At 41.2% G+C, this 26,131-nt stretch overlaps 1 protein-coding gene across 1 annotated transcript in view; it reads right to left on the minus strand.

Annotated features, from left to right (window-relative positions):
* The window catches only part of zswim5 (zinc finger, SWIM-type containing 5), a 41,151-nt gene extending 37,741 nt beyond the window's left edge, over positions 1-3,410 (minus strand). Inside the window, exon 1 of the mRNA XM_053486540.1 lies at positions 2,639-3,410. Coding sequence (XP_053342515.1) covers positions 2,639-3,218 — 580 coding nt within the window. The 5' untranslated portion in view covers positions 3,219-3,410. The remainder of the gene's footprint in view (positions 1-2,638) is intronic.
* Between the last annotated feature and the right edge of the window lie 22,721 nt (positions 3,411-26,131).

The following is a 26,131-nucleotide window of genomic DNA, read 5'->3' on the forward strand; positions in this document are numbered from 1 at the left end:
CAATGAAACCCAGTGGGCTCAAAAACAGGTTTTAGTTAACGCCTATTAAAGAATTTGAAGCACTCCTTCAACAAACTAGATTTTACATCTAATTAGAGTGATTAAAATGAACATCAAGTGTATCAAGCATCATTGCAGTGGTATATCACATGACTATATTGTCGTTACTCTGACGAATCAGAATGTGCGAGAACTAAAACAGAGCAGGAAAGAAGCTGAAAGTGTCTAATCAGTTTCATTTTAGCTTCAATCGACGATGAATGTAAAGTCTAGCTTGAGGTCATTAATAGTGCAAAATCAAGCATTTACAGGCTTCGTTTTCATTTTGAGTGTAGACTTTTCTTAAAAAATAAATACATAAATAAATGCTGTTGTTGTTTTTTTAGCCAAAACTCCAGCTGTCTGCATACAAAGTATAGGAAAGACTAATAATGTCCCGCAATTAATGTAATCTGAAAGGTCACAAGTTCAAATCCTGGGTTGCTGTTCCTCAGCTGCTGAGGCTTGGATCCTACACCTTACATCATAATCATAGCAAAATAAATAAACACATGCAAAGCAAGTCCTCTTTTAAAACCACCAAACCAGTCTTGTTGAAGGAAGTACATTTCACAACAAACAGAATCCACGCTAAGTCAACAACGCAGCGTTTGTCGAAGTAATAAACCTTAACCCTAACCTCCGTGTTTGCTCGTGCGACTTCCTCCTGAGAAACTGGACTTGTATGTTGTCTATAAGTAAGGCGTGGAGCAGACGTGAACGAGGCCCTTTCGAGATGGCTAAATACGCGCCGGCGTTATTGCATTACAGCAGAGTTATCGCATTTCCACATACGCAGGAACATAGAAGAGCTTTGTAAGAATAAACCGGTCACGGCTTCTTTATTCAATCAGCTATATGTATGCTTTCATGGGCCTCCTAACACCTAAGCGTAATGGGGATTTGGGGAATCCTATAACTGCTATTTCAAGAAATGAAAACACACGCTAAAGCCTGACGACTCACAAAGGTGGGCTGTGTTCGCCGGACAGTGCGGCCTAGAAATAACCCTGCATCTGAACCACACTTCATACGTCAGGGGTGCAGGGTAGGAGCTTCGGGTAGCGGTTAAAGAGCAGGGCGGTACAAAAAAAAATTGTGATATTTATATGATGTTCGAAGAAATGTCACAGTATCCGATATGTTAAGTAACAATGCATTTGCTCAGAAGGATAAACACACACTTACTTATAAGGCTTTTAAAAGAATAACTGTAATCTATAATTATATAATGTTAGTACTGGCACCTTTAACAACAAACCCTGATCATAAACTAATGAGGTTTTCTAGCAACAACGTCACGGTCACTCTACAAGCATACCGAAGATGTGCATGACTTCTCCTGGTGTATGCATCCTGCCACGTATTCTACATAGTTCTACGTCCCTGTTGGTGTGTGTTTCTGCTTTGCCACCGATCTATTTACTGAAACGCTCCTGGCGCATGACTAAGCCTGTGTCTCGGCTATCCTGGTGGCTCAGCTACGTGAGCAAAAAGAAAAAAGGAAAAAAAAGGGGGAAATAAATGCAGGAACGAAACCAGGAACATATTCAATAGTATAACTGTATTTGCTATACGAAACATGCAAGGGGAATGGATCTGTTGTGGTTTTTCTTTGTCTGGAATAAAGCTGATTACAGGAGAGGCTTTCTTCCTGCGCTGATTGATGGGAGAGAGCTCTGTGTCCTATCATGTGGGGGGAGGAGAGCTCATTGTGTAGCCTATTCCCCAGCCTAATTTTACTAAAACAAACCCTTTCTTCTTTGGACACTTTTTTCTTTTCTTTTATAGGAACAAACGAAAAAGCTGAACGAGCACGCTGTGTTAGTGATGGTATCGAGACAGATCCTGACTCCTTTGTCCTGATCAAGCACCAAATAAACAAAAGCCATGAGATCCGAATCTAACCAGAGTGCAGGCTGAGATCTGATGCAGCAGTAATAATGTCGCAATAATCATAAGAATAATAACAATAATAATCCAATTCCCTTTGAAGAGTCAGTGGAAACTGTAGAAACCAGACCACTCTCAGTGTGTATGAGCCTCTGAGCACTGAGGCAGGTTATACAATAGGGGTTTGTTGTTGTTTTTCTTTCTCTCTCTCTCTCTCCCTCTTTCTTTAGAGACTGTCCATTGTGAGAGCTCAAATGTCGGGGTTTACAGACTCGCACAAACTGCACACCATGGTGTCTCTGGATCGTGCAGAACCTTTCTGCAGTAAACGGATCAGCTCAGATTCAGATGGGACGCACCGGGACCGGGGAGCGCGCGCGCGCCCGAGCGGCCCTTTAATCTTTAAAAAGCCTGGCTTTGATCATCAGCAACAAATGTAACCCGAGCCATAAACACTGCAGATCCGACTTTTTACATTCTGATCCCTGGTAATAAAAATGTTCTAATTGAGAGTGTGAGTGTTTTATATTGAGAGAAGAAAAAAAATATATAAATAAATAAAACCCCCTGACTCGGTTTGGTTTTGGACCGCCAGAAAGGTTGCCAGAAACTTCGGAAACAGGAGCGCCCTGCTTTTTTTTTTTTTTTTTTTGACCCATTTCCGAGAATTCGGTAAACAAAAGGGGGCCAGCGTCCGCGCACTTACCGACTTGCAGGACGTTCTCCACGCAGCCCATTTCCAAAAGGCGGATCCCGCGCCGAAAAGGAAGTCCGTCCGCTGCCGCCGCTCCTGCGCTGGTGCCTGCGCCCGCAGAGCTCGAGCTGCTGCCCGCCGGGTTGGACGCAGCGGAGACTCCGGGACCTCCGGCGGATCCGGCGGACGACGCGGATGCGGACGCGGCGGCGCTGCTGCTGCCGCTGCTGCTCCCCCCTGTAGAGGACGGAGACGACTCCTCGGCCGCGGCGCGGCACTGAAACGACGAGTACATGCATATCTCCCGCTCGTTCCTCGGGAAGGACCAGAAGACGATGCGGCGCTGGACGGGTTCCGGGATCCTCTCGAAGCGCTCCTCCACCCGCTCGAAGGCCCACTTCTCCGCTACGGCCTTGGCCGCGCAGTCCAGCAGCGACTCCGGGCAGCGAGCGCGCCCGCTGGAGAGCCCCGGACCCGGACCGGGACCCGGACCACGCGGAGCAGGACGCAGGCACGGCCGCTTGCTGGCCGGCGGCGACGCGAGCTGGAGCGGCGGCTGATGCAGCGGTAGATCGCCACGTCCCTCCGCCATGACAACCGACTGAAACACTGCGACTTCGAAGAAGACGAGAGCGTGGCTCGGGAACGGACCCGGGGAAGGCGGGGGGGGGGAGGAGGCGGGGGGTGGACTGGAGGAGGAGGAGGAGTAGGAGGGGCGACACCACCGGAGGACCACGTCACCAGTAATAACAAACGCGCTCGCCAATCCGGACGCACAGCGCCGCGCAGACCGACGCGCAACTTCCACAGGGACTCCGAGTGTGCGCGAGCGCTCGCGCGCGTGTGTGTGCGCGCGCGCTTGTTCGTTCGTGTTGTCCGACTTGTCAGGGTTACGATAAGTCTCTAACTCTGTACCCCTGTCGCTTTTATGGCGCCTTCATTCTTGTAAATTTCGCACTTCCGGGTCAGAAGTTTGCACCTCGCCTGGTCCACCACGCGCGCGCGCGCATAAACACTCGCGCTCCTGTATCTCCATGAAAGTGTTTAAAGATTTAAAGTCCATTTTTTTCTCCCCCCTCTTCTGCCTTGATGTATCCGGATCTCCTTATATGGGTATGGATTGTATGTCGCATAGATAGGGGAAAAAAGGGGGGGGGGGGGTACTAAAGGATTGGTTTATACTTTGACCTGCTTAACTGTTTGAAATAAAACTTTACAATTGTTATGTGCCAAAATGCCCCCCTGCTATGGATTAACACACACACACACACACACACACACAATCGCTCTCAAATATGATATTATGACATAAATCCATAGGTTTATTATTATTATCAAAAATGATATTACTATTATAATGAACCCCACGTGACAGACAATTAATACAAATTCTTGTATAATGTTTATTTTGTGGCAAATTTATTTTTTTATGAATATGCAAATAAACATTTATATGTAATAAAAATAAATATTGTTTATGATGAAACATTAGACGAAAGTAATTGTATTATAAAATAAACAATATAAAAGTATACATGTTGTATATGAAAAAATATGAATATTTCTATTTTTTTTATATACAACATATAGTTTTTTATTATGCTTATTGAATTTTATTGTCTCATGTAATTTGTAAATCAAGGTATGTTCTAATATTTGACATTTACATTTAGGCATTTGGCAGACGCTCTTATCCAGAGCGACTTACATTTTTATCTCATTACACATCTGAGCAGTTGAGGGTTAAGGAATCCATGGCAGGGGGTGCATTTCAGTGCATAACAACAATAAACTGGGAAGACTGGCTTTCCAACAAGTGTGGTTGTATATTTAATTTTGTTTATATGCCACTATATATAAGACATGAAGATTAAGTTAACTGTAGTTTCAAATTTGCCCATAGAGTGTAACCATGTGTGTGTTTGTGTGTACCCTGTCGATTGGCACCCTGTAACCCCTGTATACAATATAAAGCGAGATGACTGAGTATATATATATATATATATATATATATATATATATATATATATATATATATATACCTCCAAAGTTGAGTGTTCAATTCCCTCCTTGTGGTCTGCTTGCTGGGTCTCCTCCAGGTACTCGGGTTTTCCCCCCACAGTTTAAAAGACATGTAGATTAGGCTAATTGGTGTCCCCAAATTGCCAGTAGTGTGTGATTGTTGACCGGAGGTCTGGTCGTAAAAAGGGAATAAATACAATGGTAAACACAATTGGCTTCCACAGGTTCTAGTTGGATGGATAGAGGATAATAATAGTAATAATAATTAGTACTTTATTAATCCTCTATGGGAAATCTTAATTTTCACACATCCCAGTTAGGAAGCTGGGGTAGGAGCGCAGGGTCAGCCAGGTTATAGCGCCCCCTAGAGCAGAGAGGGTTAAGGGCCTCGCTCAAGGGCTCAATTAGGCAGTGCTGGAGTTCGAACCCCAGAATATCCCATCAGAAAGGCAGTAACCTGCAGCCTCAACTATATTTATTTATTTATGAATATGAGTTCATATCTATGTCCATATGATTTACCCATAATACACTGTGGTGTTTATAAGAGAGTGGGTATGCAGTTTCCTTGCCCTTTCAAACACATTTCCTGTTCATCTCTAGTCTATTAATAACAGTCACACTTCACACTTTTGTCCATCAGCTTTTTTTCGCTGACTATCATTAGACCTACTAGGGTTTTTTTTTTTACCTTTTCATTTGACAGGATGAGTGGCCACTAACTTCCTGTCAGTCTCTCATGTCACCTAATCACCTTTCACAAAGAGCTGAAAGTCGTTGAGCTTCAAGAAACACAGGCTTTCACCTAGACAGGCCATCAAGGGCAATGAATTGCTAATTCAATTCACACTCACACCCTTAAAAACACCACGTCTTTCTGAAACGCTCAAATAAACATCCAGTAACGTGTCTGTAAAGGTGGTGCAGGTTGACAGACCCTTTGTCTAGATTGTTGACTCGTTCTTTTTTACACATGCATACCGGCAAGGATATACTTTTAGGCAACAGGGTGTATTGTGTAATTTTATTGTGCAATGCAGGACATACTTTCATCACCATGTGACAAGAAATCTACAGGAAGTAGAGCTTATATTACATCACCAGGAGGCCGATATTAACAATGGATTGCTTAGGGCAATTTACATTTTTCTCCTCGTATCCAGATTTAAAAGTAAAAGAAATGACTGGTAATGAAAATGGTGCCGGATGATGAGTTGCTGATTAAGGACATGGATATGAATATGAATAAGTCTCTGTATATTAATATAGAGCTCAGCCTGGATTTTAAATTTCTCATATTTTTCTTAACAAAAAAAAAAAAAAAAAAAGAAAAGTTCCTGCTCTCATTGTGAGTACGGGAAATGCACTTTCTTAAAATCTTCACTCCTCATAACTGGTGGGATCACAAAGGGCTCACCATGATTTTTTATTAAGAATACTGTAATGTAGTGTACGATCTACACTGAATATTATTTTATGATTTTTTTAATTTGTTGCCTCAAACCCCTCCCACACAGCTTCTTTTCTCCCTCACTTTCTTTCTTCCTCCATTTGCAACTTCATAACACACACACACACATGAGCACAGAGGCGAGTGAGTGTGAGGGCCTCTCACCTCCCTGGCCCTTGGCAGACACTGAGAGAGACTCTCTGGCAGGACACTGTTGTCGTGTCTTTCTTTCTCCTGATGATCCCCTGCCTCTCGCAGCTCCCCGGCCAACAAGCTGCTTTTTTCTCAGCCTGTTGAGACGCCCTCACCTCATTGTTCCTCATAAAAAAAAAAGAAAGAAAAAAAAACACAGGAGGGAGCTTTAAAGCTTCCTTAGACCTTTGAAGATGGAGTTTTGGAGTCCAGCTGGGAGTGAGGCGAAGGACGTGAAAAGAGACTCTTCTCCTTCTGTCTATCTCTAGCTATCGCTCTCTCTCTTTCTCTCTCTTTCTCTCTCTTTCTCTCGCTCTCCACCATGGGTGGCCTTTGGCTCGTAATCTCAATCAATGACGCCTTCGCTCCGAACAACATGTCTCTAGGAGACACAGATTTGGAGGTTTCACGTTGGAGGATCTTATACCATACGATTTAAAGTGATGAGATGCGACTTCAAATCCTACTAGTGCCAAAGTAATGCAAAATACAAAAACATGTTTTCATGCAATAAAACTTCTTACTATTAGATTATTATACATGTTGTATAAGATAATTCATATTTTGAGATGTTTCCTCATTCCAAGCTTGAATTTCTTTACCTTGAACAATACGCATTGTCATATCATTGAGCAATGAGTAAGAAATAAAACACCCAGTGTTGAAAAAAAAACCCTGTGTTGTGATACAGTGACGAAACGGCACATCTTAAACTGTTTTACTTATCTTTCTTTATACACTGCTTTCCCCCAAAAAAATCACACATTCTAATATTTAACCTGCTCATCTTTAGCTCTGATTACATCACCCCCTGTGGTGTCCAGGTCATGGAGTCCTCATGCTCCAAGAACCACTCTCACAACCTGAGTCCTTGGAATATGGAGGAAAAACTCAGTCATTCAGTACATTCATGTCAGCTGACTTCATTTTATTGCCCCATAACGTTACTGAGTCTAGACCTGAGTAACTGATCAACCCCAGATCATAACACTGTCTCCAGAGGCTTGTACAGTGGACACTATGCATGATGGGAGCATCGCTTCATGTCCTTTTCTTCTTACCTTGACACGCCCATCACTCTGGAATAGGGTCAATCTGGACTCATCAGGTCACATGACCTTTCTCCATCACTCCCAAGTCCAGTCTTTTACGCTTCCTAGCAAACTGAAGCCTTTCTTTCTGACAAGTGGTTTTCTTATGGACACACAGCTGTTTAGTCCCAATCCTGTAAGTTCTCATCACATTGTGCGTGTGCATGGAATTGATCTTACTTTCACTATTATTACACATAACTTTGGGTTTTACTGGCCCCAATTTTTTTTTTTTTACCATGCAACAACTTTTTCTTCTAGGTTTTATGCATTTCTAGTTGCATGCCATACTGTGGAACGTCCATGAAACAGGTAAGTTTCAGTAGAACAGTCTATAAAGGTGATATGATATACGATATGATCTACAACAATACTGGGGATTTCAAAACTATAAAATAACACATATGGGATTAGGTAATTACGTAACAACAAGAAAAACAACAGTTTAAGACACAGAGGTCAGCCTTTCTGTAATAGTTCTTGCAAGAACAGTATTGTCAAGTGCATTTGCAAAATCCGTCGAGCACCATAATGAAACTGGCTCTCATGAAGGCCGTCCCAGGAGGGCGAGACCAAAACCTACCTCTGCCGCAGACGAGAAGTTCATTTAGAGTTATCAGCCTGAAAAATGACCAATTAACAACCAGCACCTCAGATTAGAGGCGTTATGAAGTCTTTACAGAGCAGAAGTAGCAGAAACATCTCACCATTAACTGTTCAAAGGAGATTAATGCATTTTTTTGGACGCCTTCAGCATTCCTTTACAATGTAGAAAGAAATAAAAATCAGGAACCATCATGGAGTTAGAAAGTGACCACAAACTTTTGAACAGTAGTGTATCTTGTCATGTCCAGAAGACCTTTCCATGCAGCAATCTGAGAATACACTGTGACAGTCCTTGCAAAAATGGTAAACGTCTCCTTAGAGAAAACCTGAAAATATCCATAATTATACACTGTTTACTCACTCACCACTTTATCCTGTATACAGTGTCACGGGAGGCTGGGAGCATATCCCAAGAGACCTACAGCACACACTCACACACTAGGGGCAATTTGGGAACGCCAGTTAGACTAATCTGTATGTCTTCAGACTGTAGGAGGAAACCAGAGTACCCAGAGGAAACCCACCAAGCACGGGAGAACATGCAAACTCCACACACACAGATCGCGAGGTGGGACTGGACCCTGGACCCTGGAGGTGCACGGCGTCACCACTACGCCACTGTGCCGCTATACACAGTTAAAATCAGATCTAATTTTTATACCGGAGCATAAAGTGTACAAATTCTCCAATTTCTGTTGTTTTTAAACGAATTTCAGTTTTCATTATGCATGTACACTTAAACAAGTTCAGACATCAGTATCATTTCCCTTTTATTTGTTTGCGTCCTATTTTAACGCGTAGTTATTCTGATGAACCATAAGTAAGCTAGTGTGATGAGAACTTGGCTGGAATATGCAGCTTTGAGCCTGCACATCAGCAGGGTGCCATTACATTGACTTGTTGAGGTATCCAGCTGTATAGGTGTTTGTTTATGTGTGTGTATGTGTGCGTGAGTGTGTGTGTGCCTGTGTGTTTGTGTTTGTTTGCTCGGTGACTCTTAAGGAGAGAGAAACAGCAGGTGTGAGGAGAGCTAATGAGAAGACTCCATTTTGCTGGCTGACATATCCCAGCATGCTCGCTGCTGTCTAGTCGAGTGCACCGAGTGAGAGATGACGAGCTGACAGCGTGCCGCACAGGAGATGAGTTCTGTGTGTGTGTGTGTGTGTGTGTGTGTGAGTGGGAGAGGGGTGTTGTCACTTTCAGTGCTCCTCAATGCACCTCAGTATGGAGGGGGGGGGGTAGTGAAGAGGGGTGTCTTTAAAGAAACAAATCATAAAATCATAATATATCTCTAATACTACAGCGTTCTTAAATTCTCAAACCTGATTGGTCGGAAACCAGCGTTGATTCATTTTCTATAACAGCAGCTTTACGTTATACGTCATATTGTTCTATAACATTCACGGAAGGAGTCTCCAGTGTCAGTGTTTTTAACAGCTGGAGGTAAAGCTGTAACGTCTTCTACATCTTCAGAAGACACTTTTAACCTGAAAACTCCTCCTTGATGGACGCTGGTAAAAGATTGACTGTCCGTAAAATTCACATTCAGATTTCTTGAATTTGACATTAAAGCCACACCCCTTTTCTTAGTCTAATAATCGTGTGCTGTGAGACCTGTGAAACCTACAGTATGTGCTTACGCTATGTGTCATACACTCCTAAATAAATAAAAAAAAGTACAAACCTTGTCACTATATGTTATTAGTGCTTTAGTGTGTATGTTTCAAGTGGAAAAGTGAAGCAGAAATATCACACTCAAGGGCGTGCTGTTGTACTGAATATCAGCACAGCGGTGATACGGTCATAGGTACGAGGACTGAAGATATTACAGCCGTGCTGATATTCTGTACAACAGCACGTCCTAGAGTCTGATCTCGCTTTTATACAAAAGTTCTTCAAACAACATTTAATAACAACAGATTATGATTTGTTATTTTGCTCCGTCAACACTTAAAAGAAATAAATAGCGGAAATAACTAACTGCGACTGACGGTTAGTGTGATTAACAGGAGTAAAGGTGGTTTAAATTTATTTCCTGTACTCTGTAGGCAAAAAAAGAGGGAAACAAACCTCATGGAGGTGGTGAACGGTCATGTAAACCTCATCATCTTTCGCTTTTTATTTTTCCACTTATTCCGCTTTATCCCAAATAGTGTTAAATAGAAAGCTAGTGCACTATGTAAGGTGTACAATGCCTTTTTCCACACACAATGTAGTGCACTTGATCAGAGGGATTTGGGATTCAGCCTTGCGTTAGAAGCTAGTTAGCTTTGTAGCTCAACTTATGCATACATAAAACAATGCGGTGGCAATTCGGAATGACTTAGAATGACCCGATTACTAAGGTGACAACGTGTTATTTAAGACGACATAACGTCATCAGATGTGTGTTCTTGCTAAAAGTGCTTCTGTGACTGGTTGTGAATGTGGGTTTTGGCAAACAAAACGGAAAAAGCCATAATATTTTGGACCGATATCCAGTGCAAGTACAGTCCAACAGCAAGCAACTTAGCCGTCAATCAACTTGTTGTTAATTAATGTTGTTGATTATCTTCTCGAAACAGTGATTATTATTATCATGGTCAGTGTTACATATTTTTAACTCGAGTACCGTGTAAATATGAACGCATCCAACACCAAAAGGTGTTAAAATGTGCACGTCCATGTTGATTTGACTTCAGTCTGTAGACAGGAAAGGAATGCGAGAAGACTGCCCCAAGGCTTGATCAAAACAACACTTGGTTAAAGTAAATAAAAAAAAAAACCATTTGATAAAATAAGGCGTATTGCATTAACGGCTGATGTATGCACGCGCATATTCTGTGTGCGACGTTCACACTCCCAAACACTCATTTATTGATTCTTTTCCCCGTCTCGGATTTAGAAGCAACTATCCGTCAGTCTCCTGATGATGCGAATGAAGTGTCTCCTTCTCTTAAAGGAAGCATTTAGGATCATTACAGGCGGCGCGCTCTATAAACCCCAGGCTGCTACGTCTACACAAATCAAACAATAGACCAAAACCTAATGGAGGATGCCATCAGTTTCCAAGGCGACGATTCTGATAGATTTCAGCGAAACAAGACAGGTAATTGGAAAAAGATTGATGGGCAGAGAAGAAAAATCCCATCAAAGTCTCTTTGGGAATAACTATACGACAATACCAGGCCTGCATTCTTTCAGCCATCACAATCCCTCTGTCCATCTATTTCGGATAAAGGCACTATCCGCCGGCTCCGACACACCAAACACCCGTTCCTGACAATCCTCATCCACTGAAGGGACATAAATGATCTGTTATAACTTGCTGCCAGACTCAAAAATGATTCCTGGTGTTTGTTAACGGGATATTCACACCTCTCCAGGACTGGTTTTAACCCAACCGATGCATTACGTCATCATCTCAAGTGTTTTACATTGAAGCTACGTGTAGCTAACGGTTAATAGAAATCTGTCTCACATAAAATCTGCTATACATAACTTCCAAAGTAGGGCTTATTGTAGTCTAAAATTATAAACAAAAACTTCAACGCTGGAAATTTCTTTATGCGAGCCGCCATCTATAGGACTAAAGAAGCACATGTTGGACATCAAACATGGCTTTTTGGCTCATTTGTTGCCTTTAAGTTGGAAAACTGTGCATTTCCCCCCAAAACCATTCTGTTTATAGATACACTATATTGCAAAAGTATATGCACCCTTGACCATCACCAAACTGCTCCCAAAAAGCTTAATGCACACAACTTTTAAATATAGAATACCTGTGTATGCAATAACATCACAATTTCTCTTGGAACTAATACCCTTTTTCCACCAAGGCAGTTCCAGAGCTGGTTTGGGGCCAGTCCCCCTTTTACGGACCAGTTCACTGTTTTCAGGCAGCCAAAGCACATCCAATCAGACAAAAAAAAAAACACTACCAAAGCCTTGTTGAAGTTCGGCATTCATATTGTTGTGCTTGCCGTTAGCATTTTTTACCGGTAGTATTGCTGGAAAAGTAGAGACGTACACCTGCATATACAGTATGGTGATGTAATGACATGACACTCTTTTGAACCTGGCACTAGCACCAGACATGAACTAGCACCTGGTTCCAGTGGAGCAAACAAAATGTTAATTAAACTTTTAATAATCGCCTGTAAATAGCCATAAAAAGTGCTTGAAAAGCACCGAATGTAAGCTCGGCCGTGATCAATTGATTGCTGCTTAACTAGAAGATCAGGTCAATCTGCTGACTGTTAATAAGACTCGTTGAGAATGGTCCAATCACATGAGCCCAAATTAAAAAACAATATTGATTTGCTGAGAACAAGAGTGGGAAAGGTTCGGGGTGCACAGTGCTGCGCCCCAAGGATGATTAGAAAAAATCTGCCTCAAATCACATGCTTTTCAAAAATTTACGTGCCTACATAGACACTCATTTGTCCAGCCCCATAAGTACACAAACACAAATGAACGTAATACAGTTTAGAATTTTTTTTTTATTATTATTATTATTGTAAATTAATTATATTAAGATACATACAGCGGAATATTGTGACTAAATGACTTTATTTCATCATTTAAAAAAAAAAATTATGTTAAATAATTACATATTAAAGTAGCATTCTACTCTGCCCAACTTTAGGGGGCGGCGCCCCAGCGCCCCTTATTGACCGGCCACCACTGCCTGGTTCACTTTGTGGGAAAAGAGGTATAGGAGGCCCAAACCCTTATCCAGCATGATGATGCCCCTATGAGATCTACAAAGCCACATCCATGAAGACATGGTGTGTTGAGAGTATGTTGGAGTGGAGGAACTCGAGGTGGAGTGGAGGAACTCGAGTTGGAGTGGAGGAACTCGAGTGTCCTGCACAGACCCTGGACGGAACCCAAATCCCATTGAACATCTTTGGGATGAACTGGAACCGGAGCCTCCTTGTCATCCCGACACCAGCACCTGAGCTCACGAATGCTCTTCTAGTGTTTGTGAACCGATACAAATCCACACACTGAGGCTCCAACAAAATCTAGTGGAAAGCCTTGCAAGAAAAAACAATGTGAGACAAGGACAAGGATATCAGCATACCAGCCAGGTGTGGACAAATATTTGGCCAAATAGATTTTCTAGGTGCATGAAGCATGTGGTTTTTCTCTAATCTGATATCCAAATAGGATCCAATTATTAAAATTAATACTTAAATCCATAATCATATAAACACACTCCATCTTCAGCCCTTTAAAGGTTCTGTGTCGAGCCTTATAACAACCTGTCTGCATTTTGAGGATAGTTCTGAGTTCAAGGAATCTACAAAACCATCCAAAAACCCTTTCTGAAACCGTGTATACATTTATACACTCTTAAAAACCTTCTAGCACTCTTCAGCGGGAGACCTTTGTCCTTTAAAAGCAAATACACAAGCATCTCTCTCTCTCTATCTCTCTCTCTCTCTCTGAACCCTAAAACAGAACTGGTTTAAAAATCTCCATCCATTAGCCCCCTATAGGATTCCAAGAGTGTAGGTGATAAACACTTTTAAGTCACCTGAGGAAGTCAACAAGGGTGTGTTAAAAGAGCTAGAGCTCATAATGCACTTCTGTCACGTCCCCAATGTCAACATCTCTGGCCCCTCCTGTTCCTCAACCTTCCTGCGGGCCGTGTTAGGATTCGGCAGGCTCATTCCGGCACTTGTTGATGACACGGTGTCTAAGAATGTCAAGTCAGCCTGGGGCTCGGAGCTCAGGTGCACGTCATGTCGATCTCTCTGGGGTGGGAACGTGTGAACGAGTGGGAGGGAGAAGGCCGATTTTGAAACTGTACGTGTAGGTGTGTGTGTGTGTGTATGTGTGTATGGGTTTTAGCCGAGCGTCGGTTGGCACGGTGAACAATGGCGGTGTTGATAAAGGACCCAGCTACACCTGTAGCACTTGATTTTATCGCGCCGAGGCTCGCGGCTGCCCCTCCTCCCCTCGGGGGCCTTAGCTGTCTCCAGCCTATCAGGAGCGCTAACTCTTGTTAAAAGTGACTCAGACTCGAGCTCGAGTGGGGAGCAAAACTCGCCCATGTGTGAAAGAAAAGGAATTACCTCGACCTTTTGTTTCACGCCGCCTGGCTCTGCTAATGCCTAGCAGGCATGCTGGTCTCACCACAACAGACTTTTGCAGCAGACAATGGGGTAGATAGCATGTAGTTTGGCATGCAAAACTTATAAAGCTTAGCCCCTTTTGTTGCCTGTGGTGACAGGTTCTCTCTCTCTCCCTCTCTCTCTCTCTCATTTGAACAGTTTAAGCTGACAGCTAAGCTTTGTGCTAGGCTCCTTCCAGACCGGGCGTTTGTTGTGTTGACAGCACAGTGTTTATTGAGGCGCCGTGCTGCGTCAGACATTTGTGTATTGGGTTCTATTAGAGCGTTTAAAGGGTGTGATTTTACCGCACAAGCCTTCTCTTCCCCCCCACACTCACACACAAGTGTGCATATCTCACTTCCTGGTCTGACAGAAGCTTAATTTAAAACACAGCCAACATCTCTGGGTTGTTCACACCGGAGGTGACAGAAGCTCTTAGCTACTCTTCACGAGTCTCCCAACTTCTTCATCTCTTTCCTCGTTCTCTTTCCTCTGGCCCAGAGCCATTTCGAGGTCCAAATATCGAGAGACAGGGAGGATTTAGCACAAACAGAAAAGAAAGACTGACCAGTCAGGGATCTCAGGTGATGGATGGCTGTTTTCTAAAGGCCGGATTCTTTTATTGGCTGGATTAGAGCATTATTTACCCAAAAGCCACGAGCGTGTCCCTCTGGGAGCGGGGATGCAGCTGCAAGGGATATAAAGAAGAAAAAGAAAGGCTGTTAATGATGCTGATGCACGGCCACATGTCATCGACACTCGGGGTATCACCCTGTGCTCGCACTAGCACGAGACAAAGTGATGTGTGCGAATATTTCCACCAGCGATCCTCGACGGAAACGGGGTTTTCTCATTGGTTTAACATAGGATGTTTTTGTTCCAAATCTAGCAACATTCATCCGACAAATCATACGACCTACTTAAGAGGATTACACGTTAGGTCAACATCAATAAGCGTCGTGGTTTTTGGAATTTCCCGATAACCAATCTAACCAACGAACCAATCCGGCCATATTTTGCTAATATTAAAATAATAATGAACTTGATTGGATTGTATTGAATTGTTGACTACTTGATTCTGATTGGTCAGAAGTTAAAACACCAGGTTTATACACTTGTTCTAATATAAAACATCACAGTAATTTCTATAAAGACCTGCATGGTTGACATGACAATCTAAAACTAATAACCAATTCATAAATAAATGTATTTGACTAAACAAACCTGTAATTAAACACTGCTGGAAAAAGTCAATTTAACATTTATGGAAGGAGTCTCCAGTGCAAGTAATCAAAGGACGTAACTATGGAACTGGATTAACCTCCTAGATTTAGTCACATCATCTCATTTTTAATCGATTTCATATAACAGCATGGCATGAAGTGTTTTATTCCTTAAGTATGAACTGTTTTATTAGAAGAATGGCATGTTTATCCACGAGAGACTTCAACACCCAGGACAACGGCGAGCTCCAATTCAAAATCGTATTTCTCTGAGTTTTGTGTGTTCGTTCTCTCCTTCTGGTCTTTCTTAGACAGGAAACGTCTGACGCTCAGAGAAGACACTCGTCACAGAATGCCCCAAATGGCTTGAGAAACAGCCCGAGTGGAAACTCCTGTTGTCTCTCCTGGGCCCGGCGAGTGTGATTGCTCGGATGTCTCTAATGGTGTTAGGCTGCGATTTTACGCACAGCATGCCTCTGGGTTTCATTTGCCTCCACGCTGCCATGGTGGCTGATGGGACTCCTCTCTGGGCAAACACGGAGGGAGGGGGAGCCACTCCTGAGGAGCACGACGTGTGTTGTTGAGCGAGGCAGATGCCTCAGCTCTCCATCGCACCTCATTTGCATGTTCAAATAAGTACGAAATGACAATAGAGTAAATACCAGCAAAAGGCCAAAGCTTTTGAGGAATGATAATGAGATAAGGTCGGACGAGATGGGAACCTAATCTTAAGCTCTTAACGTTCCGGGGGAGATTTGAAGAAACAAAAATAAATAAATAAATATAATAAATAAATAAATAAATAAATCTAAGCACACAGCAAAAGCTCGCAATAACCGCAACGCATGCTGAGACTGGAATTTGGTCTTTGTTTGATTTGGCAGCTTACCTGAATTTTCCCTCGGAGTGGCTTTGCAACTCTATTTAAGTTTCTGTTTTCTTCCTTTAATCTCTTCAGCTCTCCAAAGCTCTCTGATTAAGTAAGTGCAGCAGGAATTAGTCTGGCCGAGCCTTGTATATCTGCAACACTGTAAGGAAACCCTGAATGCCAATGAGGCTAGCGAGTCATTTCTGGCTCCATAGCTATTTTATAATTCTTTTAATGATACATAAACATAACACTTTATTACATAAAACATTTTTTTACTCTTTCCTCGTATAGGTCTACTAAATGACACAATACTTAGTGTAAATTATAGGACTTGATTAGGCTTTAAGGTTCCCAGGTATAACCCAACTAATCAATCATGATAGGAAGAATCGGTGACACTGACGAGACAATTCTTTAAGCAAACTGCCTTTGTGTGCTTGTATTGACTCTAACTCGGCCATTGTTAGCCTTCTGCCAGGCCGCGTGATCTCCAGGTCTCCTCCCTCGCTCTCTCTTTCTCTCTCTCTGTCTGTCGTTCAGGGCAGCACGGCTGAAACCGGAGCTTCTGGAGCGTCTTGACCACACTGAACCGTGGCCGTTGAAGCGCTGACTGCAAACGCGCAGAGGCCCGAGGCTTTTCCTGATGATAGTATTGTGGGCTAGCCACAAACACACGCAGAGTCCAGGCTCAGAGGACGAACGAAGTGTGTGTATGGGTGTGTATGTGTTTGTGGAAAAGGGGAGGGGGGATTAGCTTACACAGCTGTTAGCTTTAAATTGGTTGTATAGTTCTTTTGAATATGTTTCAGATGTACAGATGGTCAACCGACACGATCAAATGGTTTTATGACACACAACATCCGCGTGGCTAAATACAGTCACGCGGCTTTGCTGGAATAAAGGATTTGTGCAATCCAGGTCATTAAAAGCAGAAATTGAATACTACATACAGGTATTATAAATGTTACGAAATCCCAGCTGCTAATTTTAAGCTCTCTGTTCGAATTTCACTATCCAACTTAAACATTTCCGCCGTTTTATTAGCTTGACTGTTGCACGCTGAGATGTGGGAGTTTATTAACCCCGAACGAATGACCTGAAAACTTTCGTCCATAGACTTGAGTTCAGCCTTTATACGTCACATAGACTGTACATTACTGCACAACGAAATTCTTTACTCCTCACAGATCCTGGTTTTGTTAGGAGGCCGGAGTCAGAGTGCATTATACGGTGGTCAGCTATTATACAGCGTCACTGGAGCAGACAGTGTTAAGCGCCCGACAATGACAACCATGCCAGAGCCACCACTTCCTTATTCATAATTTCAAGATGCTATATATTGTTAAAGGTTTGGTTGAGACCTAGACAAGCTTCTTGCTTGTCAGGCTTTATATTATACACAAGCGTTTGGAAGCAACCGATCGCCACCTATCGTAGTGGAGTCGAACATACAGTGCATTCAGACAGTAAATGGATTCCACCTCCAGGGCTCGTATACTGTAATATGGCCCAGCACAGCAGTCCAATTAAATGACTTCTTCGTTGTGTAAATGAGAGATATAAACATAAAAACTGAAACTATGTAGGTGAAAGGTGAGGTGTATAATCCACGGAGATGGTGGACAATTTTGTTATATCATAAATTATTTATATCATATGAATTGCAGTAATCCTCACTAATCTGGGTAATCTATACACTCCCTAGCTGGATATAATAAACAATACGTTTGTGTTAATCACTCCTTTCATTGAACAAATTAAATTTAATAAACATGCTAGCAGACTGTAGAAGACCTGAACAAAGGAGTGAAAGTAGGCGAGCATATATAATACGTACTGTAATATATTAAATATAGCACTTTCTAACACTATGGACCTTACTTACATTTTTGTCCAAGTTACCTCCATTGCACAGTAAAATGATTACAGAGACATTTTTACCTTTTATCTTTAGCTAGGCATTGTAAGAGTCTAGGTGCTAAAAGTAATTTTGTTAACATTAGCATTACTCAGCACGTTAGCATGGCATTATGTTAATCCGACTAATTGTTTTAGCCTGACTAAAACAGGACGTTTAACAATGGACGACGCCACTAGCAATACAGCTTTCACTAGAACCACGGAGGATAACGTGCATCTCATTTATGGAAAATGTAAACGTACAAAATATACAGAACTAAAGTTGATTTGGCGGCACGGTGGTGTAGTGGTTAGCTCTGTCGCCTTGCACCTCCAGGGTCTGGGATTGATTCCCGGCCAGGTTTGATTCCTATCTCTGTGTGCATGTTCGCCCCATGCTTGGTGGGTTTACTCTGGGTATTCCAGTTTTTTCCCACAGTCTAAAGACCTGCAGATTAGGCTAATTAGCATTCCCAAATTGTCCGAAGAGTGTGTGTGCCCAATGATGGTTTGGCACCCTATCCAGGGTATACTCCGCCTCGTGCCCTAAGGCTCCTCGGATAGGCTCCAGGACCCCCGTGACCCTTAATACAAGATAAAGCGGTATAGATGATGAAAAGTTCTTCATGAAACTTTATTTAAGCAATATCACACAAGAAGGAGTGATGTCATGATGAATATCAGCACGGATGTGGTGCGGTCGTAGGCACATGGCACAAGCAGTGGTGGAAGTAGTTTTTAATTCTTATTGGTAGCCAAAAGTGAGGAGAGTAAACCATGGAGGTGGTAAATAGTCCTGTAAATCTTTTGAGTTTCTCTTTATATACATTAGAATATCAGAATTCCAGAGCTAGTGCACTATGTAGGGTGTGCAATCCCTTGTTCCACACACCAAGTAGTGCCCTTGATCAGGAGTTAAAGAGGGATTTGGAATTTAGCCTTGTGTTAGAAGCTAGTTAGCTTAGTAGCCGTAAAGAAAACAACACAGAGGAACGGCTTAGTAGCAATCATTAAAGAGAAAAAGTGTTGTTTTAAAATGACATAATGTGTTCTTGCTGAAAGTGCTTCTGTGACTGGTTGTGCATGTGGGTTTTGTCAGGCAGCTGCTCTCTCTCCTCAGTACTTCGGACCATACAGACCTACTCTCACCCATGATCTGACCGACAGTTACTGTAATTATCGAGCAGAGGACACCTGGGAAGCCGAGTGATGCATTTAGTTAAACGTCCCAGTTCTGTTACTGTCCATTATTGAAACTCGTAGGACGCCTCTCGTCCAATCAGATCACTAGGTCAAAATTAACTGTTGTATAATTAAGCGTATGATATAAATTATGTTTAAAGGGGATCATTACTGCTTCTTACTTCCATACAATTAGCATTAGCATTTGATGCGGGAACCAAACCGATCTTCTCACCCAGAATCACTTCTTTTGATTAGACCCTAGCGTCATGTCAGTAGAAAAACGCTTAGCATAACAAACTCTTGTCAGCACGATCCCGGCTGCTGCCTGGAGTCCTTAATTTGCAAGAGTTTTAGTTCATATTATTGTGTGCTTGTTTTTTCCCCCCAAACCTCTTTGCTATGCTTATTGCGGTTAAGGAGGTAGACGGGAAGAAATCGAGGCACTCAGCATCTCGTTCCGCGAAAGTACACTTGTCCAAGAGCTCGGAGAGCTTAATGAGTTCCTCACGAAACGGCACAAGTCCTTAATCAGACCGTGCTGTGAAATTGCATTTAATTACTGTCTAGCACTTTTTGAGGATCTCTGTCCTAGATGATGAAGTAGATCCTTACAAAGAAAGGCACCTGTACAGAAATTCACAAATTCCCTGGGTGTAGTTATCTCACTGGATCGAATCTAGCCGTACCTGAACCTGTGCACCAGGCACTTTAAAAGCACCCTAAATTAAAGATCATAAATCATTCACTATTTATAAGAAGCTCCTTCTGGATGTCGAACCTCGATTCCGTCGCCCTTCCCCCTGCGAGCGCCCGGAGCCCTCAGGAGCTCTCAGGAGCTCTCCTGTCCTGCGTTCTGGACCGCTGCATTAAAAGCTGATACCCTGGGCACGGCCAAATGGTCTTCATCAACCCCCATCAAGTCGTACCATTGTCTGCCGAAGAAGCCAGCAGATGGTTTGTACCAGATCGGCTGAAGTATCAGTTTTACACCGGCGCAACCACTGGGAATATCCTCTACAGCAATTAACTTTGGTTACAATCGAGAAACTGATGGCACCGTCCTGCTCCTTTGTTCCGTAAAGATGGCTCCCGCATCGGGGTGTTATTATGTGCCTCAAAGCACACCACGGTCCACTAATGACCGAGTCTGTGTGCGCTATTAAAGAGAACGGGACTGGCGGGGAGAAAGAAAATAAATGGCTGAGACGGAGTTAGAAAGAGACAGAACAAGAGCAATAAAGAAAAGAAAAGAGCGGGTATTCATGGTTCCCAGTCGTGACTGATAACTTGAGGTAAGAAAGGTGTGTCAGCATCCATCAGTCTTCCTAATTAAAGGTTTCGTACCTGTCTTTCATAGGATCCATTTTCCACAGTCCCATTAAACACACACTCCCACATGGACACACAGGGCCATTGTGTGTCGGTGTTGACTCGGCTGTGAGTGAGCATGCAGGAAATGCCCTATATTGACATTGGAATGTCTCTTCGATGTCCCTCGCCTATATGTCAGGCTCCAACACTGCCCCTTTCCGCTGCAGTGTATAGGACGTCCTTCCAGAAAAAAATATCATGGAAATGTGTGTATCTTTACATTCTTTTAATTTTCATAGATGTAGTGTTTGAGTTAATATCAATATAAGGTGGCTTCAAGGTTCTCGTCAGAATCACCCAGTTATCATGAACATTATAATAATAATGACATTCTGAGATTTAATTATTATTAAGTCTCTTTTTTTCTTTTTCCCAACAAATTTAATAAAACAAGTCCCTACATTTTGTACACATCCCTGAGACTGATGTCCACATCGTCGTTTTTGGGGGAACCTATCCTTTGGGGGACATCACAACCACCCTGTTGTCTTTCTTCAATGGAGATTCAAATACCTGCTGTAACTACATTAAGTATTTCCACTTATATTTTTTAATGTTCATCACATTGTGTTTGTAGTTTGATGTCGAGCTTAACATCCACCGTCCACCCAGTCATGGTGAAATTTTAATACATATTAAAAAGAAAAACGTTTTTTTTCCTTCTAAATACTGTATATGTCATAAACGGTGATGTCATGATGACTTACAAGCGTGAATCACTTTGCTAACTAAAGGTCCACTGTGTGCTCATTAAACGCTTTAAAATAAATAAATAAATGTCCACCCTGTTATTGATCCGTTCATGACGGGATGGACACGTGCATAGTTTTTGTTATATTTTGAATTGATTATATTATTATTATTGCAACTCAGTCTACAGTCTCTTATGTTGTCCACCTGATTGCGCTGATATGATTACATTCTTTTGTTCTTTCTTTTTATTAATATTACAGTTTTTGGTTCCCACCAAGTTCCTACCCGAATATACAATCTTCATGTACATAGAATCAATATGTGATTATTATTATGCATCATTTTTACCTCTTTAATGCACCTTCATGTGCAGTTTTACAGATTCCCACCTGACTACACTATTGCAAACAGTTGTTTTTTTTCTTTAACTTAGCTTTAATATTCTTCTATACCTTACATTTACCCCTGCCTCTCGTTTCTTGCAGGTTTAATAATCAAGTTAATATAAAGTTAAATAGAAAATCTTTTTTTGGGATGTATGACATCTCAAACATACTATATCATAATATTGACCCGTTTACATGTTTATACCGAACCCTGGTACAGTATATTTTCCTATTTTTTCCTCGCTCAGGTTTAAAGTAAAACAACCGTCCTGGGAGAACCTGAGCATCGAATCGCAATTATGAATTATGCAAGAAATTAATGAAATTACATGTTTGTTTGCGGTAAAAGCATTTTTTTTTTTTTTTCGTTGGAAGGTGTGAGATGTTACTGAGCAAAAAAACAAAGCAGCAGACGTACAACATATTGTAAAAATTTAATCTACAAACAAAAAAACCCAACAAAATTAACACCAGGTCGGTGTTCTCCTTGCTCCAATGAATAATAATAATAATAATAATAATAATAAAAGAATACATTTTGCTTTGATTTCTCTCAGTGTCCTCACAGGAATCATCATCATCATCATCATCATCATCATCGAGGCCGCTTCCTTCAGACGTGGCAGAATCAGACAGGCCAGCGCTCGCCCCGACCAGAACGCAGGTTACGAGCCTTCATTTAGTACGAATTACAAGCAGCGCAGTCATTTCACGCTTTTCAAAAGATTTTAACAGATCTGTTTACAAAGCAGATGGAGAAAAGATCGGCCTTGCTGACTTTCCAATCACGGATGATTAAAAAAAAACAAAAAACAAGCCTTTCCTGCTCGAAAGACACAATAGGCACACAGACTCGGATTGTTTTGAGAAAAGAAGGCACGCTTTAGCTCCTGCAAATTTCTTCCCTGGACCATAATGCATTTCACAGTGTGTTTATTAGCGTGCCAGCCATGTGGAAGGCAGAATAATGACACCATGGAGGGAAAGACTGCAAGGACCATTAGTTAAGTGGAGCGGCTCAGACACAGAAACCAGAAAAAGACACACACACACACACACACACACACACCATCAATGAAAACACTCTCTCCTAGATGAAAAAATGAACTTTAAAAATGTTTTTTTTCTTTTCCAAATCTAAAAATCTGAATGAAAGCAAAGCATCATGAAACGTCTGAAGATCACCGCCGAAAATAGGCGACTAGATCAGTGTGTATTGCTCTCACTTTACTTCTCAGACACTCAGTGCCTGGTTCATGACCTCCTGAGGACAGCTCATACACACAGAAGCGTAAAGAAACACACTCTCACCCTGAGCTATGGAGGAGGGATTGGCTCTCTCGCTTATGAAGGTTAACGCTAGAACGAAATAGGCTCAAAAGTTGGTGGATCTGAAGTTTTTTAAATAAATGCAGCTTATTTGGACTACAGCAAGGGATCTAGTCATGTCTGAATAAAATACCGTACATCCTTAGTTGTCTTATGTATCCCATAATCCTGTGCAGCAGATCCAGTAGAAAGATCCAGAAGTAATGGTTAAAATCATCACTTTAATCGATACAACCTTAGTGTAATTCCCTTTGCCCTCACAGACATTTTCAGGCTAACAAACATCAAACTGAGCTAGGCTATGTGACATACTTACACTACTGTATATACTATCATCCATCCATCCATCAACTTAGGACCGTGCGGGCCAGTGGTGATTACCGTTATTTTTATCCCCATTTCGTATTACCATGGTAGGACCTCCGGTCAACATTCACGAGCAATTTGGGAACACCATTAAGTCTTATCCTCACGTCTTCAGACTATTGGAGGAAACCCATCAAGCACGGGGAGAACATGCAAACTCTATGCACACAGACCCCAAGGCGGGAATCGGACCCTCAACCCTACAGAGGCGAGGCTACAGTGCTAAACACTAAGCCACGTGCCGTCTCTAATATATAAAAAACTATGACTATAACAAACTATAACTATGACTTTGGGTGATGTCATATGTCAGAATGTAACATAGTGAACATTTGCTAACTCTTGTGTTATACAGTAAAATCAGGATTTTTTAATTCCTATTAGTAGCCTAGTAGCTATGAGCTTCTGATTTTATTTTAAAGTTTAATCTTTATTCCATCGGATTTTAATAAATCAAGAGCAAGTGTACTATGTGCTCGGGACCTTTTCTTAAAAATCTTTTTTTTTTTTTTAAAGTTTAAATTTTTTTTTAGTTTTGTTTAGAGTCCCCTAGTCCACATGGGGTCCCATCTGAAACAGGTTGGAATGCCTATGTTGTAAAAAAAAAAAAAAAACTTTGGCCATGAGGAGGAGAAAGTGTGAAACCTTAAATGGATTTTTTTAAATGGAAGCTGAAAGCTAAATGTATGACAGTTAAACATTTTATCGTTTATGAGTACTATTTGAAGCCTCCTATCAATTAACATTTTTTTTTTAAAGAGAAAATGCTGGTCTAAGCACATAGTATGCTTGCTTCTAGTTTAGATTTATTAAGATCAGATAGGATAAAGATTAAACTTTAATGTGTAAAGATTAAATGTTATTTGCCTTTGATGTAAAATCAAAAGATTTTTTTTTTACTGCTTGTGTTACTTGACTATACAAAACTGACCAATTCTGTGGTTTCGTTTGTTTGTTTTGCCTACAATATTAATAATAAAAGTTAATAAATTGGGTACAATAAATGTGTACTTATGTTCCAATTAATATATAGCACCAGTCAAAGGTCTGGACACACCTTCTAATTTAATGTTTTTTTCTTTAGTGATTTATTAAAATAACAATCAGGAAAGACCATGGAATTAGAAGGGGTGTACAAACTTTTGACTGTTAGTGTATTTCTCCATTAATTTTTTTTTTAAAGAAAAGGTGCTGCTCTCTCGAATTAGATTTATTACAATTAGATAAAATAAGATTCAAATTTAAAGTTTAAAGATTATGAATGAAAAGATTAAAGGTTCAACTTTAAGGATAAGAAAGTTACTTGCCTTTGATGTAAAATCAAATGTTTTTTTTGTTCTTTTTTTTTTTAACTGCTTGTGTGACTTGCCAGCACAAAACTCACCAACTTCATTATCAATGATGAAATTAAATAAATCAGGTGCAATAAACTTACTTTTGGTTTGTAATAAACATACTTATGCTATAATATGTACCTTTAGCCTTCCTTTCCTGACTAATTCACATTTTTTTCCCACTGCACTGATTAGCTTAAAGTTCCCAAAGTCTCACCTCGCACCTGTATTATACTTAGACGATTTTTTGCAAATTATTATGGTTTTATTTTTATTTTTTTTGAGGCTCCGACACACTCTGACATCATTAGCTGAAGTGTAGCTCATGCAGCGCTAAGGCAAAGCTAAGGCACAATATGGTGTTGCAACGTAAAAGCACTGTTAAGCCAACAATTTGGTACATAAGGCCACAGATAATGATAATTACTTAGCTCTAAGCTATGCTATGAGGATTTATGATCCCTACAGACAGACCAGGGATAACTGTCACAACCGTGCTCCTTAGCATCATGCTCCTTAGCGCCACTACGGTATCTTCCATAACAATTCGTAGCATGACCTAGCTATTACCGTAGTGTCTAGCAGTTCTCTGCATGTTTATATCAATTTTCATGTACGTTCTGTTGGCTGTAGCCCTGCTGTAGTTGCTTTAGATTTCTGTAGCCCTGTGGCTAAGATCTTCAAGTCATAGAAAGTCATATGTTGTGTAGCAAGAAATCTACGAATCAATATCTACAATATATCTACAATATCTAAAAAAATAATTTCCCAAAATAATTTTTAGTGTAGGTAACCATGTAAATTTCCTGTTGCAATATCGTAACAATTTAACATTTTGGAATAATATACTTTTTCATGTTTAATTTTCTTTTTCTTTTTGTGTAAAATTAAATTGGCCAAGTTTCAGCTGAATGACATGTACAATACAATGTATTTCTAAAAAAATATATAAATGTGTATGCATATTTACAATAAGCATGAAATGGGAGATAATAAGCATTAAGTATTTTAAAGAATGGTGTTTGGTTTTTATGTTTGGAATGGTATTTACAGTTCCTAACTTGCTGCACATGTTTTACTCCAATGTTGTAGAAGGCTCCTCCAGTCAGACAAAATAAAGAAGTATTTATAGCTCTACAGATTTAACCCTTTATTGTATTAAAATCATGGATAAATTCAGGTTTGGATCATATTTTTTTGTCTCCACTACTTGCTGCCTTGCTGTGAATGCAGAGCTGAAAGAATGATGTCACTAATCATCCCAAATAATAACTTGGCACCGAGTGGCGCAGCAGGTGCCATAGCGACCAGCTGTCACTTTGACATGAGTAATAAGTGGCATCACTGCACTGATAATGACACCATCAATTTGCACACAGGCCT

Source organism: Clarias gariepinus, chromosome 25 (assembly GCF_024256425.1).
Source record: "Clarias gariepinus isolate MV-2021 ecotype Netherlands chromosome 25, CGAR_prim_01v2, whole genome shotgun sequence".
In the NCBI taxonomy this organism is placed as follows: Eukaryota; Metazoa; Chordata; class Actinopteri; order Siluriformes; family Clariidae; genus Clarias; species Clarias gariepinus.